The 17,727-nt window shown below is 42.2% G+C and overlaps 1 protein-coding gene across 1 annotated transcript in view; it reads right to left on the reverse strand.

Moving 5' to 3' along the window:
* The window catches only part of LOC141505596 (uncharacterized), a 127,853-nt gene that overhangs the window by 13,909 nt on the left and 96,217 nt on the right, over nucleotides 1-17,727 (reverse strand). The window contains exon 6 of the mRNA XM_074211546.1: nucleotides 8,115-9,506. Coding sequence (XP_074067647.1) covers nucleotides 8,115-9,221 — 1,107 coding nt within the window. The 5' untranslated portion in view covers nucleotides 9,222-9,506. The remainder of the gene's footprint in view (nucleotides 1-8,114; nucleotides 9,507-17,727) is intronic.

Consider the following 17,727-nt stretch of genomic DNA (forward strand, 5'->3'; position numbering starts at 1 on the left):
AGGATACTTTAAAGTATTTAAAGTATTTTTACTGTGATACATTCTATGTCTTATTGAAATTCTGGGAATGGTTCCCTATAAATTTAGATTTATTTAATCCATTTAGAGCACAGACCCAAATTTTCATCTGCATAGGGAGCCCTTAATAAAGACACTCCCTCAAAACTCTGTATCATGAAGTCTTAGAGTGTTACCTGGGTCACTGAACATGACTTGTCTATTGACATATAAACTCTATGAGTAAAGGATAGGATTTGACCCAAAATCTTTTTAATTCTGGAATAAGTTCTTTATCCATGCTAATAGATAATTTCAGTTTCTGGTCTCCTTTTTCTATTCAATCTGTAATGTTTTCAAGTGCATAAAATAAAATAGCATAGGGTTACAAATGAAAATAACTATTATAAAATACAGTTATGAAAAAATTTCTAAAAACAGTTTATGTCCCTCAGATTTAACCTTTTGTTTTTTAATTGAGGAGAGTGAAGCCCAATGAGATGAAGTGATTTTTCAAGGTCAAAAAATAAGCTAGTTATAGAGATAGTATTAGAATACTGTTTTATTCAATCTACTCATACATCTGCTCATTTCTCATCTGAATTATCTCTTTTAAGATATATGTGAGTATAATAATGGATACTTGGATATATAACACATAATAAATGTATTGATATACAACAATAATTTATTACATTATAATATGTATGGATATAATACTTTAAGACATGTAATGACTAGTTTTTATACAGCACTTTAAAATTGGCAAAGCACCTTACAGATACTGTATTGAATCAACTAATCATCACAACAATGCTCATTGGTGCTATTATTAGCCCTATTTTACAAATGAGGAAACTGAAGCTAAGAGAGACTAAGTAAGTGCTCATGTAGGAGTTGAAATCATCTTTTAAGTCATACATTCTTTCTAATCTACTAACTGCTTGCCTATGTATGTATGTGTATATATAAATATATATATATATATATGTGTGTGTATGTGTGTTTGTGTGTGTATGTGTACACACATGCACACACAAACACACAAAACACACACATACACACATACACCTATACCAATGGCCTAATGCATTACTGCTAGCAAGGCTAATTTCTGGGGAGCCAAGATTAAATCCAGAATTTCCAATTCCTAATCCAATGACTTTCCATAAAATTACTTAATAAACCCATTGAGCAAGTGTGTGAGTATGTCAAATTGACCTGCATTCTAATAGTATCTCTGTAATTAGCTTGTTTTATGATCCTGGACAAATCACTTCACTTCATTGGTCTTCACTCCTCAACTAAAATAAAAGTTAGATCTCAGGTATATAACTTGTTTTTTAAATATTTTGATAACTGAATTTCAGGATAATTATTTTCATTTATTTTATGCACTTGAAAATATTATTCTAACAAAAGTTTCACAGACTTTTCCAGACTTACAAAGGGAGTCTACTACACACAAAACAATTTAAGAATCCCTGGACATTCATTCTTATGCTACATCATGTACCACACAGAAGCTGTAGCAGAACAATAAAAATCCAGGACCCTGGACAGAGGTTTAAAAAAAAGAGGTCTTGGACAACACTGAATTACTACACATATACTCCTAGGAAAATATTAGGACCAGAGAGAGTCCTAAAATTGAGAAGTGTTAAGGAGTATCAAGAGGCAGAGTCATGATGTCGAGAAGTAAACTCAGATCTTGTCATTCATTAGTACAATGAATTATGTGGACTTTAAAGGTCTAAGGAGGAAAATACTTGGGTCTCATTTAAAAATGCTTTCCACATTAAGGGAATACTAAACCACAGGGTTTTATTCAGTCTTGAGAACCATGTAGGTCTATATAAGTCTGGAGCTCACCAGAAAGGGAAAACTTGTCTTAAATGTTTATTGGCATGAGTCCCCACATGACCACCAGAGAAGAGCTGAAGAGCAAAAGAATCCTGCTATTTCTTACCTGCTTGTCAGAACTATAGAAAAGGAAGGACAAATTCCCAGTTGATGCTCTGTCTACCAAAATGTAAAAGAAATAGAAGACCAAATAGAAGACCTGTGAATCATTAAATCCTTCTCCCACTACTTCTGGTCATCCAAATCATATTCACTACCTTTCTTCTACACTTTGCTCTTTGCAACTGGCTCCCCAGAATTCTCTAAGCAGGAGAGACAAAAATTGATTTGCTGCTTTCCAATCTACCAGATCAGAGGACCAGTGGGGATGCTGATTACATTTTGAAAAAAAAATGAATATATGTAACCACTAAGTTTTCTTCTCTTGCATGTGAATCCTCCTAAAAGCTACCCAAAGTTAAAAAGTTTTATGTCACCATAAACCATAGTTCACAAGCCTTTATCAGATGTATTTACATCTGTACTCAGAGGACACAATTGTTTACAAAAGACACTTCTTCAAACATTAGAGAAAATATAACTTATAAGGGAAGACTCCTGTCATGCACACATGGTCACCACACCAACAGCAGAGAGGGTGGCCTGATAGAGAAAAAAATGTAAGTATAATTCATAGAGGCTGAAGAAAAGCAGTCAAATCAATAGGAGAATTAGGAGAGATTACTATAGTGAAAATACAGAGAGAAGAAAGAATTCAGGAGAAAAATATGGGGAGCAATGTCAAATTCAGAGTGAGTTCAAGAAGACTGAGAACTGAGAAAAGATTTTCAGATATGTGCCAGGTTTTTATTTACAACGCCGGCTTCTTTATGCTAGTCCGTCCTCTTACTCACCAGTCCAACGCATGATGAGTCTTCGGGGTACCTCCGGCCCCCACTCTTTGATGGGGGAAGAACCAGACAGAGCGCCTGAGGTGGATAATGAGTCTTTATTCTTCTGTGATCACATCCCGCTCCCTCCCCACCTCTCAGCAGACACTTTTATCCCTCCTGTCCTCCCTCCCATGAACTCTTAAACAATGAGGGGCCGAGTTCTGTAACATTCCTTTATAAGGGGATTATTTTATCCCTTCTGTCCTCCCTCCCATGAACTCTTAAACAATGAGGGGCCGAGTTCTGTAACATTCCTTTATAAGGGGATTATGTTTCCCCCGCTAAGCGACCACCAAGCCTCTTCCCCCCGCCCCCAACATCTCCCCCTTTCTGTTTTACAAGGTTATCACTTGGTGTGACCTTAAGCGGTGCTGAGGTTAGCCTTAAACGGTGTCATTTCTACTGGCCTCTGATAGCCGGGGGCGAGGAACCCTGTCTTAGGTCATCTCCTTCAACCCAGGACCTTGCCCGTCCTAGGCGCCCGACACCCTCAGGGCCTGTCTTAGGTGGCTGGGTTAGGAGAGGTTGCCCGTCTTGGGGTTTACCTCGTCTTACCCCTAGGTGTCACATGTCATGCATGGCGGCTAGCCAGACTTGGGGATCCTCCCCCGTCTCCATGGCCATGAAGGCTTTCTGAGTAAGAAGCATATAGCCCCTCTGTCGCCTAGCTAGGCGGCAGAAACAGACAACAAGTAGGGTGATTCCCAGAATCAGCATCCTTGTTCACCCTCAAGGGGGTACCCTCCCGCCATCTGGCAATCCCTCCATGGTATGGGATCCTCGATGTCTTCCCCTGTGGCCACACATGAGGGGCCCCACCGAGGAATCGTGAAGTCCCGTTGAGTTTGATTCACCAGGGGTCGCCAACCCAGAAGGCCTCGGAGCTGGGTCCCCCTTTTTTGTCCCTGCTGGGCTGACAGTCGTCTGCGGGAAAAGGCCGACGCAGGGGTCAGTCGGGGCAGTGCTATAGTTAAAATCGTTCTGCCCTGTGGAGTTGAAGTTCCAGGACCGATTTTCTTCCCCGATGTCGAAACATAGGGAGTTGTTCAGGTCCCAGCAGAAGGAGTTCTGGACCGGTGCTTCAGCGGGGTCCATATATGCAGAAGGGAGCCCCATCGATGTATTGGTCACTAGCAGGTGAGGGTAGATCGGGGAGTTCCGTGCTACCAGAAGGGGAGAGGGAATAACTCGGAGTATTCCCCATGTCGGATTTCCTTCAGATGGAGCACCTCCAAGGATCCCTACGACGATCAGAAGGCCTGAAAAAGGAAGAAATTCCTCTCACCCCGTAGGGTTGGGCATTAATCAAGGTCTCTTATCTTGTAAACAGGGAGCCATCTTTCTGGCTCTTCTATCTTATCCTTGGGATGAAATGACAGGTGGCCCTGTCTTCTGTTCTTTACCGTTACAGGGCCATGCCAACCTCCCTCTTCATCTCTCCACATGACTTTAGAGCCTGGTAGGGCCTTGGTGGGAGAGGGCAGGAGCGTTGGTTCTTTCTTAGCATGTCCTTTTGGGGAGAAAAATCTTTGGGCGGCTGTAGTGCCGTCATCCCTGACTTGTAGGAAATTCATGGTAAATAGTACCTGAGACAGGTCTGAATGGGTCAGTGACCTGCCAACTCCCCCTTTCTGTTTAAAGAGCGTAGTTTTGAGTGTGCGATTTGCTCTTTCTACCAAAGCTTGGCCAGTGGGATTGTAAGGGATCCCGGTGGAATGGGAAATGGAAAATTCTTTGCAAAAGGAAGCAAAGGCTCTCGAGGTGTAGGCGGGCCCATTATCGGTTTTGATAGCCGAGGGGACGCCTAAGACAGCCATCTGGGCATATAGATGTGAGAGAACGTGTTTAACCGCTTCTCCTGGCTGTAGAGAGGCGAAGGTGAAGGAGGAGAAGGTGTCCACCGAGACATGGATGTACTTACGACCCAGGTGAGTAATGTCCATCTGCCAAAGAGCATTGGGGCCGTCCCCACGTGGGTTAGACCCCTCCGCGGGGAGGGCTTGTCTAAAGGGAGCACAAGAAGTGCAGGAGCGCACAATTTGGCGAGCCTCCTTCCGGGGAATGCTGTATAGGCGCCGGAGCGACCTGGATGACAAGTGATACTTACCATGTGCCAGCTGGGCAGGTGTGGACAGGTTTAACAAGAGAGCCCTATCTGCCTCCGCATTGCCCTGGAATATGGGGCCGGTGGAAGAAACGTGAGAGCGCACGTGAAGAACAAACAGGGGGTGGTTTCTATCACGGAGGGAGGATTGCAGCTGTATAAGGAGTGGGCTAATGGAAGAAGTCGAGGAAATGAAGGCATCTTCTAAACGAGGGATTAGCATGGCACAATACATACTGTCAGTAATAAGATTAAAAGGGGTGTCTCTGTAGAGACGGAAAGCCTGAAGTATAGCATATAGTTCATTCTTCTGAGTGGAGTCAAAGGGGGTATCAAAAATCCAGGTGGCGGGTTTAGCAGGGTCATGGACCACAGCACGGCCCAACCTGGTAGCGTCAGTGAAGACATTAGGGCCGGTCACTGGTTCTGGGGACACTAGAGGGCGCGGGCGGGAAAGGTGAAGTTCAGCGAACACTCTAACCACGGGAGGTGGCGTGAGTCTGGTCTGAGAGAGGGTAGTCAGGACAGTGGCCCAAGCGATAGATCTATCAACTAGCGAGTGGGTCACCTCCTCTGGGAGGGTAAAGTTGAGGACAGGCAAGAGGCCAAAGAGACGCTGGCATCGCTCTGAGGCCTGAAGGCAAAATAAGGCCAGGGCCTCCCACCGGTCCCGGATGATGCTCTTAGTGGTCCGGGGGTATAGCCATTCAAGGCATCCATGTCTCTGGAATAAACATCCCCAGCCAAGGGAACTGTCCCCCAGTGTGTGGAAGAGGACAGGCGACTCTGGGTCGTATTGAACCAAGAAGGAAGAGGTTCTGCGGAAAATTTCCGAGAGCGCCTGTCTTGCCTGGGGGGTCCAACTTCTAGGGGATGACAGATGGGAGTCGCCTTTAAGGACATCATATAGAGGTTGCATTAAGGAGGATGGGAGGGGCATAGCGGGACGCAGCCACTGTATGGCGCCAACAAGCCTCTGAAAATCATTAAGAGTAGTGTATCCCTCGACGTTGATCGGAGGAAGTGCCCTACTAATCTTTCCCGGAAAAATCCTATGCCCCAAGTAATCATAGGGGAAATCCATCTGTACCTTTTCCGGGGCTATGTGAAGCCCCTTCTTGCGGAGGACATGGGTGGTGCGTTGCAAGCAAGCCCGAGCCCCCGTCACAGAAGGTGCTGCAATCAAGATATCATCCATGTAATGTATGAGCATGCAATTCGGGAATTCTTTTCTGATAGGATGTAGCAGAGTATCCATGTAAAGCTGGCACAGGGTGGGGCTATTGGCCATTCCCTGCGGTAGGACGGTGAACTGATAACGTTTACTGGGGGCTTGGAAATTGATCGCGGGGAGGGAAAAGGCAAATTTTTCTTTGTCCTCCGGGTGGAGGGGAATGCTATAGAAGCAGTCTTTAACATCAATCACTATAATAGTCCACCCTTGCGGGACTGCAGTGGGCATAGGGAGACCAGGTTGGAGGGTCCCCATGGGTACCATGTTGGCATTTACTGCCCGAAGATCAATCAACATTCTCCAACTCCCCCCTTTCTTTTTTATGACAAAGACGGGGGAGTTATACGGGCTAAGGGACGGTTCCACTTTGTTCTCGCGCAGGAGGGTCATTACTATGTCTGTGAGGGCGATGAGCTTTTCTTTTGTCAGGGGCCACTGCTCAACCCAAATAGGTTTCTTATTAATCCATGTTATTCTGGGGGAAAAGCTCATCTCTAGAGTGGCCCCAATTAATTTCCCCGCAGGCTATCAGGGGTGGCAAGTGTCAGGTTAAGCTGGCTCAAGATGTCTCTACCCCATAATGCATAAGGGAGGTCGGGTAGGCACAGTGGGGTGAAGAGTCCAGATTCTTCCAAAGCTGACCACCGTAAGGCGTGTGCTGCTTTCATGGCAGATCTATTGCCCCCCACCCCCGTCACTGCTTGAGGGCTCTGTAGGAGTGGCCACTCGGGCCTCCACTGTCCCCTATTTATGACAGAGCAATCGGCTCCAGTGTCAATTATCCCTTCGAGCTTCTGATTTTCCACCGTGACGGTTAACAGTGGTCGCCCAGAGCTGACCGGGCGGACCCAGTTCACATGAGCGGGAGGGGTCCGCAAGGGCAGCGCCTTTCCCACCTCTTGGCCCTGTTTTACCAAGGTGGGAAAGGGGTGGGGGTTTGTGACCCTTACGGATGTGGGACTTCCGGGACCAAAAATGACCTGGGTATGGGTTACTAAGTCCACACATCTCTCAGCCCCTGTGATGAGCGCTGGGAAAGTAGTTAGCTCGATGGGAATCATCGAGGTTTCCCAAGGCCCAATCTCTCTCTGCTGTGTCCCTTCTCTATAGTCAACCCTCACGGGGATAGTCACAGTGATGGGGCCGCTGTCTTCGAGCACGGGGGGGGGGGGGGGGGGGGGGGCCCCGCGGCCGGGCCCCTCCCTTTCCCTTTTCCCGACTTCCCTTTGGATCGGCAGAACCTGGCTATGTGACCTGGCTTTCCACAGGAATAACAGGTCGGAACTGAAGTGGAGGGGGGCCGCTGCCTGCACTGTGCTTTGAGGTGCCCTGGCTTTCCGCACCCAAAACAGGTGGGTCTCACCTGCATACCGCGAAGGGCGGTCAGGAGGCTATCCTCCCGGTTCTCCATGGCAGTCACTAAGGCTTGAATTGAATCCTCGCTGGGCATGTCCAGCAATTTGTCAACAATTTCTTCTAATGAAGCGTCGGGGGGAAGGCTGCTAATGGCTGCGATCCCTTTGGGGCGAAGTCCCTCTTTAATCAATTGTCTCATAAGTAGATCAGATCCCGGGGTGTCTCCCATTATACGAGTCACTGTCTCTTTAACCTCGTTCACAAATGAGAGGGGTGTCTGATCTGCTCTCTGCTTCAGCCCAACCAACTTCTGTGTGGCTCTCCCCCCTTTCATGGCTCCAATCTTATCCCAAGCTGCAACATGTGTTTCTTTAACAGTCTCTAGCTCAAACTGGCCATACCGGGCCTGAACAGCAGGGTCAGTATAGGCTCCAGTTCCACACAGGAGGTCAATGGCTAAATCCAGGGGAGTATAACCCCGGGATTTTGCCAGCTTAGAGGCCTCTCTGCGGGCCTGAGCCTTAAAAGCTAAATATGAGGAGGCATCCAGGCACGCGGCTGCAATTTCGTCAAAGTCAGCAGGGGTCCAAGGGTGCGTAGCGAAGAGGTTTTGCATCAGTCTTTTTACATAAGGGGAGCTTGGGCCGTATTTAGTCACGGCCTCCTTAAGTTCCTTAAGCATCTTAAAAGGGACAGGGCGGTAGTCTCGGGCTCCGGTAAGGGGGTCCGTAAATACCGGGTAGAGGCCCCAGTCATCCCAGTCCACCTCCTCCCCTTTCTCTATTGCTATGGAGGCACTCGTGGCAAGTAGGCCGGATGGGCGGAGCCCTTGAGGGGATCTCTGAAGGGCGGACAAGGAACACGGGGGATTTTTTGCCTCTGTTTCCTGGCTGGGCCGCCAAGTCTGGGGCGCGGCAGCTGTCCAATCAGCGCGGACCCCTCCCTCCTCGTCAGCAGCCTCCCGGTCCCACCTACTCACGCTCCTCTTCCTGCCACCCCTGAGGACTGTTTGCACCCCTCCCTTCCCGTGCTCGGAAACTTCCGGCCCTGAATCTCTAAGTGCGCCACATTCATCGCCCTCCCCCTTTCCTTTCTGTCTCGGTAAGGAGGGGCATGCGGCATTTTCTTCTCCCTGGGGGCCCCTTGTTCCCCCATTGTTTCTTCTAAGTTCCTCCCATGGATACAGGGGAGGGGGTGGCCTTCCCTCTTCCTCTGAGCTCTCTGAATCCGATCCCGCCAACGAGCTACCCACCTGAGTGCTGATTGGTCGTGCCAAAGTCACCTTCTGGGGATGCAGGGCTGCATCCACTATCTTATACACTGTAAAATCCTCAGGGGTCAGTTTTCCCGGGCAGGTGTCATCATAGGAGGCCATCTGCTGCCCTACCACCTTCCATTTACGTGGTTGGATCCCACTATGTTGCACCCAAGGGCAGATGTTCCAGATATTCTCAACAAAAGCACGGCACGTCTTGATAGGTAATTTACAGCCATGCTTAGCGCAGAGTTTATAAAGCTGCGCTGCAACGACCCCTTTCTCCTCCAGCTGAAAGGCGGGAATACTATTCCGGCCCCCCATGCTGTCTACTAGCCGAGGCTGCAATCCTAACAGGTGGCAGAACTGGAAAATTCCCGTTCGGCAAAAGAGAAGGAGGCAGCAGGGCACAATCAGACAGGCCAGCACGGCAAGGAGCGTGATTAGAGCAGAAGGAGAAAGGGAAGAGAAAGGAAGCATAGTCAACACAATAGGGATATGTCCTTCAGGCAATATCTGAGAGTAAACGCCCTCTCCTTCCTCCCGGTCGGAAACGACCGAGGCTGTCTGGAGAATGCGACCAGCGGATTCAGACGTTCCCTAGAAAAATCAGGTCCCTGTTCGGGCGCCACTTGCCGGGTTTTTATTTACAACGCCGGCTTCTTTATGCTAGTCCGTCCTCTTACTCACCAGTCCAACGCATGATGAGTCTTCGGGGTACCTCCAGCCCCCACTCTTTGATGGGGGAAGAACCAGACAGAGCGCCTGAGGTGGATAATGAGTCTTTATTCTTCTGTGATCACATCCCGCTCCCTCCCCACCTCTCAGCAGACACTTTTATCCCTCCTGTCCTCCCTCCCATGAACTCTTAAACAATGAGGGGCCGAGTTCTGTAACATTCCTTTATAAGGGGATTATTTTATCCCTTCTGTCCTCCCTCCCATGAACTCTTAAACAATGAGGGGCCGAGTTCTGTAACATTCCTTTATAAGGGGATTATGTTTCCCCCGCTAAGCGACCACCAAGCCTCTTCCCCCCGCCCCCAACAGATATGGGAATTCAGAAATAACTTTGGAGGGAAACAACTTCAGTTGAGAAATTAATTAGAAACCAGAAGGATTGAGGACTGAGGGGAATGGAAATAGAGGTAATAAGTGTAAAGAACTTTTTTAAGAGTCTAACTGAGAAAGAGGAAAGATTTGCAATAACTTGAGGGGATGTTAGGGACTAGTAAAAGGATTTTCTTTAAGAATAGGGAAACTTTTTGAAGTAGGCAGGGGGAAAAAACAAAGAGATTGAAGATCAAAGATGGGATTGAGGAAACAATCTTATAAAGAATGAAAGAAGATAGTATTAAGAGCATGTGAAGAGTAGTGAGCCTTGGCAATGAGGCAAGCACTGGCCCTGGAATCAGGAGGACCTGAGTTCAGATTTGACCTCAGACACTTAATACTTAACTATGTGGCCTTGGGCAAGTCACTTAACCCCATTGTCTCGCAAAAGTAAAAAAAAAAAAAGAAAGAAAAAGAAAAGAAAAGTGGAAGAGGAAAAGAAAGAGAAGGCAGAGGAGGGAGCCTATAGAGAATGGTCTTAATTTCATATCAAAGTAAGAGGCAAAATCCTCAGTTATGATAGTGGAAACAAGGGATATGGAAGTATTCAGAAAAGAACATAAGTTTAAGATAACTTCCATGGGGGCTGAGATAGGGAATCAATTAAGGAATAACAAAAGTATTGTCTTGCTGTAGTGAGAGCCTAGATGAAGAATCAATGTCTCTGCCCTATAGGTCTCTATATTACTTGGGGTAAGAAAATTTCATTGAAATTCATTGAATTTGTAACTGCTACCAATTAAGAGAACAAGAAACACTCTATCTGTTGAGTCTGTAGAGACAGGTGAAGTTTATGACCCAACAAGAAATAGAAAACATTATAAATTGCAAAGTAGATGATTTTGGCTATATCAAATTAAACAGGTTTTGCACAAATAAAACCAATGCAGTCAAAATTAAAAGGAATGCGCAAAGTTGGGAAATAATTTTCACAGCTAGTATTTCTAATAAAGGACTCATTTCTACAATATTTAGAGAACTGAATTCAATTTATAAGATTACAAGTCATTCGTCAATTGATAAAAGGTCAAAGACTATAAACAGGTAGTTTTCCAGTGAAGAAATTAGGGCTTTTTATAGTCACATGAAAAAATGCTCCAAATCATTTAACCAAATTAAAACAACTTTGAGGTACCACCTCATACCTATCAGATTGACTAAGATGATAAAAGGTAGATCTGTGAAGTGATCCAAGCATTCTGTAGGACAATCTGGAACTATACCCAAAGGGCAATAAAACTGTTCATTCAGCAATACCAATACTAGGCCTATATCCGAAAGAAATCATAAAAAAATGAGAAAAGTATCATATGTCCAAAAATATTTATAGCAGCTCTTTTTGCAGTGGCAAAGAATTAGAAATTGATGGGAATGCCCATCAATTGTGGAATGACTGAACAAGTTATGGTAAATGAATGTTACGAAGTACTATTGTTATGAAGAAATCATGAGTGGTCAAACTTTAGAAAAGCATGGAAAGACTTGAATGAATGAGGCTGAAAGAAGTGAGAAGAACCAAAAGAACATTGTACACATTAACAACAACATTGTGAGAAGATCAAATATGATGGATGCAACTCCTCTCAGCAGTTCAGTGATAAAATGCAGTCTTGAAAGAACTGTTATGGACAATTCCATTAACATCCAGAGAAAACAAACTATAGAGTATGAATGCAGAGAAAACATATTTTGTTCATTTTCTAAAAACTTCTTTTATGTTTATCCTTTCTTTCTCAAGGTTTTTTCCTTTGCCCTTAGTTCTAATTCCTCTTTCACAACATGACTAATATGAAACTATGATAAAGACAATTATACATGTACAACTTTTATCAGATTATTTGTTGTCATGGGGAGAGGAGAGGAAAGAAGGGGGTGGTAGAAAAATGTGGAACTCATAAATTTGCAAATGAATGACTTCAATACTTATGCATGTATCTGGAAAAATAAAATAAAATTTCAATTGAAAAAAATAATAAAATAAATTCCTATCAATATACATTCCCTTCTAAATATTTCAAACTATCTTCCAACAAAGCACAAACAAATGGCATAAATGTTTAATCAGATTCCCAGGTTGCTTTTAGGTCTTACTTCACAAGCAAATTTAAGCAAGCAGAAAAGCTGATTGCACATTGTATCACTTCATATAGGTCTTTCCACATTTCTGCGTGTCATATTTATTGTAATTTTTCATATGATAACCTAGTTCATTAGTGTCACAATTTATACAACCATCTTCCAATTGTTATAAGTTGTTTCCATTTTTATTACAAATAGAGCATTTGGGATACTTTTTTTTTACAAATTTTTTTTTTATTTTCTTCGTAATGACAATGTTTGAAAATAAAGTCATGGCAATAGAATTGCTGAATCAAAAACAATGATCAGTTTTGTGACTAACTGAATACTGCTATAGTACATTCGAAAATGTCTGTATTTCTCTGCAGTCCCACCAACAATGTATTGGAGTGTTTTCCCATTAGGCTGTCAACATTGAAATTTATTGGATAAACTGAATAGTAGATAATTGTAGTACCTTTTATGCAGTTATTGATAAATTGCCTTCTTTCAAAATTTTGCTGTTCTTGTCCTTTTACTACTGTTTCACTAGAAATAGTGTATTAGCCTTTCCAAAAAGATTCTAGAATCTGCAAATATTTCCCTAATATTTTTAACTTCTTTTAATTCTGGAAATTTTTTGTTATTCAAAATTTTTTATCTTTTTATAATCAAATCCATTGAATTTATTGACATTTATTCTATTTCTTGATAAATTAAAAATATTCCTCCTCTCCATGCTGAAATAAACATATTTTTTTTTCTTCTAGGTTTTTATGATTTGTCCATTTTTCCAAAGTTTCTATTAACTAGCAATTCCATTCATTAGTGTTCTTTAGATGTAGGTTTATTAAACACTTTTATGTTTCTAAATTATCTCACTGGGTTCTCTCTTCTTTCCCATTAATCCATTTCTCCATTTCCTTCACAATCCTAGATAGGAGCTTTAATTATTGTGGTAGAATACATTTTGATACTGGGCAGTTATATTACCTCTTCACTAGTTTTCTTTGTCAATTAGTAAATTAACAAGCATTTTACTAAGTTCCCACCACATACCAATTTTCAAAGTTCTATCTCTCCTTGATTTTCCTTTTGTTACATATATTTATGTATGTAATATAACCCCTCCTGTCTTTCACCTTTAGGTGTAGGCTCTTTCTGAGAGGGACTATTGTGTTCCTGTCTTTGAATAACCATTACCTAACAGTGTGCTTAGTACATAGCTGAAAAAAATGTTTATTCTACTGGTCATTTCATTTGATAGGATTCTTTATAATTTTGCTCCTTTTTTCCAAAGACAAGTTAATTTCCTTTAAATCGTGGGAGATATATCCTAATAGTGATGCTGCTTCTTCAGTCTAGTCACATGACTCACTTCTGCTCTGCCCCCTTTCCCCAAGTTTATTATTCGGACTGGAATTAAATGAAAGTCAGTTAAACTATGCATCCAGTTTCCAAGTAATTATAACTTAATACAAGATCAAAATTTCAGTATGGGATGGTTTTGACAGGGAGTATGCAGGAACCAGCATATATTAGTTGGGAGAGCCAATTGTCAAATTTTGAGTAAACATTTACACCTTGGGAATCATCATATGCTATAAATCAGGGCTTGATTTATTGTTTTGTTAATTCTTATGTCTAAGAAAGTGATGGAGAAAATTAATAATGCAAATTAAACTTAAAAGAGTGTTGTGTGAGGGCGGCTAGGTGGCATAGTGGATAAAGCACCAGCCTTGGAGTCAGGTGTACCTGGGTTCAAATCTGGTCTCAGACACTTAATAATTACCTAGCTGTGTGGCCTTGGGCAAGCCACTTAACCCCATTTGCCTTGCAAAAACCTAAAAAAAAGAGTGTTATGTGTATTCCCCCCAATCTACCCCAAAAGATAGATTGCAAAGCATTTACCAGAAAACCACTTGTTAATGAGCTGGTGATTTAAATCAATACACTTACCATATAAAATTATCACTCTCACATTTTTCCTATCATTTATGATTATACAGTTCTTCTGAAGATAAGACAAAAAGGACTAATAGTGAAAAGACCATGATCAGGAGTGAAAAATTATCATTAGTTATATAGTGATATAGTGATCACTACACTTTTTACACATTCACACTTATTTCTGTATATGGATAGATATAAATATCTATCTATATCTATCTCTATCTCTATATCTTTATCTATCTGTATCTATATCTGTATCTATATCTATATCTGTATCTATATTTATATATATATATATATTGACCAATTACAAGACCAATATCAAACAGTTTGTTTACTTGACATTCTGTGGGAACAATTAAGAAGCATCCTTTTCTCTATTACAATTACTGAATATCTTATTCAAGTCTCTGAAATTATCAGAGCACTCAAATTAATAGATCTTCAGATATACTTTCTCATTATAAAATGTTAACACTGCTTCTGAAAGCCTTTGATGATGTGACTGAATTCTCCACTCCCTCATCCCCACTTCTACTTCCTTTCCAGCAAGGAATTTTCAGATAGTACCCAATAGGACTATCATGCTGTCCTAAGGTCTCTTGTTACCTGGGATCTATGATCTCAATCTAGTGCAAGCACACTCAAGAACATTGTAGAAACAGATAATTTATGAGTTTGAATAATAATAGCTAACTGCTAACATTTATGTAATTCTTTATTGTTACAAGGTGTTTTACATATGCTATTTCATTTAATTTCTAAAAGATCACTGAGAAGCTGATGATATGAGTTTTCTCCTTTTATAAATGAGGAAATAGCATCTACTCCCTCCCTAGAAGCAGCTAGTGGTAGTGGATAAAACCTCAGACCTAAAATCAGGATCCCCAAGTTGAAATCAAACCTTAGACACTTAATAGCTTTGTGACCCAAGGCACTTAATCTTCATTTGCCTCAATTTCCTCAACTGTAAAATGGAGGTAGTAATAGCCTCTACCTTCCAGAGTTGTGAGATAATATCTGTAAAAGGTGCTTAGCAAAGTACCTGGGTTCAATATGTATTATATAAATGCATGTTATAAAGTCTGCACTAAAGTCTTCCCTTCCATGATCATCTTTCATCTACTCTTTAATTATTTCCTACATATTTCTTTACATATTATCTCCTCCACTAAGGAGGCTCCTTAAGGACAGGGACTATTTTTGTCTTTATTTGTACCTACCCTCACCCTTAGCATAATGACTGGCATGAAGTAAACAAATTTTTTTTGCTAATTAATAGACAAGAAGTAAAGTGGCTTACCCAGTGGTACCCAAATGGTGCATGTCTGAAAGAGAATGTTAAGGGATATTCCTTTGAAGGAATTAGAAGTAGCCATCTAATTCAACTCATCCCTAAACAAGAAATTCCTCTACAACATACCCAAATTGATGTCATCCAGTTTTTGCTTAATGACCTAGAATAGGAATTAGTCCCTTTGTTCCCAAGGCAGCTATTCAAAGTTTTGATAATCATAGTTGTTAGGAAAAATTTTTTACTTCAAGTCTAAATTTGTCTTTGTGCAATTTTTATTCATTATTCCTAAAAACACATTCTAGAGCAAAGAGGAAAAAATTCTGATTCTTCTCACATTATGACAAAGACAGATAAGATATCTCTCTCTTTTATTAATTTAAATATTTTATTTATTTATTTTTCCAACTATAAGCAATGGTAGCTTTCACCAATCAATTTTTGGCAAGTTTTTGAGTTTTACATTTTTTCTCCCTCCCTCCCTTCCTTTTCTCCCCCCCCCACCAAAAGAAAGCAATCTAATATAGACTATATATGTGTAACTTTGTTAAACATAGATCTATATTAATCATGTTGTGAAAGAATCAAACAAAATGTCTCTCTTCAGAATTCTCTTGGGGGGGGGCGGAGCCAAGATGGCAACAGGAGAAGAACCTCTCTTAGGTGCTCTCTCGCTCTCTCTTTCTCTCTCTCTCTCTCTCTCTCTCTCTCTCTCTCTCATATTTCAAAACCCATACAGTAAGGACTCTAACTAAATTTTCGAGAGACAGAACCCACAGAGGAATCCAGTGAGGCAATTCTCCAGCCCAAGGTAACCTGTAAAATAGCAGAAAGGCTCCACTGCTCCACAGGGTTGGAGGGGCAGCCGCCAGAGTGAAGGAACTTCAGCCTCCCAGAGGAAGCCCCAGGGCACCAGGAACCAGGGCTCATGGCAGTGGGAGCAGTTTCCTGACCAACATCCTGGGGAGCACCGGACACAACTTGGAAGATCAGTGGGAGGGCCTCTTCCAGAGCGAGTGTGTGAAGTCCAGCCCTCAGGGCACTCAGCAAGTAGCCAACAGTACAGATCCAGGAAATGGAAGCAGGTGGAGCTGGTAAGCAGGACCCCCAGACTTACATAGGGGAGTGGACTTCCGAGGTCTATCCTCTGTACCTGGAACAGGACTCTGGGACTCTGACCACATTCAGATCCTAACCATAGTCTAGGCCCACCATAGAACAGCAGGGACCCCCACCTCAGCCCCATGGCAGAGGGGTGCACTTGTGGCCATTCACAGACCAGAAGGGAAGACAGAGCCTCACACATGGAGATCCTTGTGAGGGGATGTCCCAATAATATTCAAAAGCTCAGGAAGCATCCAAAAACCAGGCTGGGGAAATGAGTAAACAGAGAAAAATAGGAACACCATTGACAAATACATTGTCTATAATCCCAATAAGGATCAAAATACTCAATCTGAAGATGAGGAAGTACAAGCTCGTACATCTTAAAGACTCCAAGAAAAATGGAAATTGGGCTCAAGGCTATGACAGAGCTCGAAAAAGATTTTGAAAATCAGGTGAGGTAGATAAAGGAAAAATTGGGAAAAGAAATGAGAGAGATGCAGGAAAAACATGAAAAAGAAGGCAGCAGCTTAGTCAAGGAGATCCAAAAAATGCTGAAGAAAATAGCATGTTAAAAAACAGCATAAGTCAAATGGCTAAAACAGTTCAAAAAAGTTATTGAGAGAAGAATGCTTTAAAAAGCAGAATTGGCTAGATGGAAAAAGAGATAAGAAAGCTCTCTGAGGAAAACAAAACTTTCAAATGTAGAATGGAACTGAGGGAAGCTGCTTACTTTATGAGAAATCAAGACACAATACTTAAAACAAAAAGAATGAAAAATTAGAAGAAAATGTGAAACATCTCATTGAAAAAACAACTGATCTGGAAAACAGATTCAGGAAAGATGATTTAAAAATTATTGGGATAACTGAAAGTCATGATCAGGAAAAGAGCCTTGACATCATTTTTAAAGAATTCCTACAGGAAAATTGCCCAGATATATAAGAAACAGAGAGCAAAATAGAAATTGAGAGAATCCACCAATCTCCCCCAGAAAGAGATCCAAAAAAACCAATCCCCAGGAATATTAAAGCCAAATTCCTATGGCAGCAACTACATTAAGGACTTGTAGGACTTGAAATATAATATTCCAGAAGGCAGACGAGCTCAGAATACAACCAAGAATCAACTACCCAGCAAAACTGAACATCCTCTTCCAGGGAAAAAGATGGACTTTCAGTGAACCAAGGGAATTGCAAATGTTCCTGTTGAAATGGTCAGAGCTGAACAGAAAGTTTGATCTTCAAATACAAGACTCAGGTGAAGCATAGAGAGAGGAGAAGGGTAAAATATGAGGGACTTAATGATGATGAACTACATGTATTCCTGCCTAGAAAAATGATACTGATAATACTCATATGAACCTTCTCATTTAATAGAGCAGGTAGAAGGAGCTTTTATAGATGCAGCACAGGAGAGAGCTGAATTTGAAGATATAATACATTGTAAAAATGAAGTCAATGGC

Source organism: Macrotis lagotis, chromosome 1, assembly GCF_037893015.1.
Source record: "Macrotis lagotis isolate mMagLag1 chromosome 1, bilby.v1.9.chrom.fasta, whole genome shotgun sequence".
Taxonomy (NCBI): Eukaryota; Metazoa; Chordata; class Mammalia; order Peramelemorphia; family Peramelidae; genus Macrotis; species Macrotis lagotis.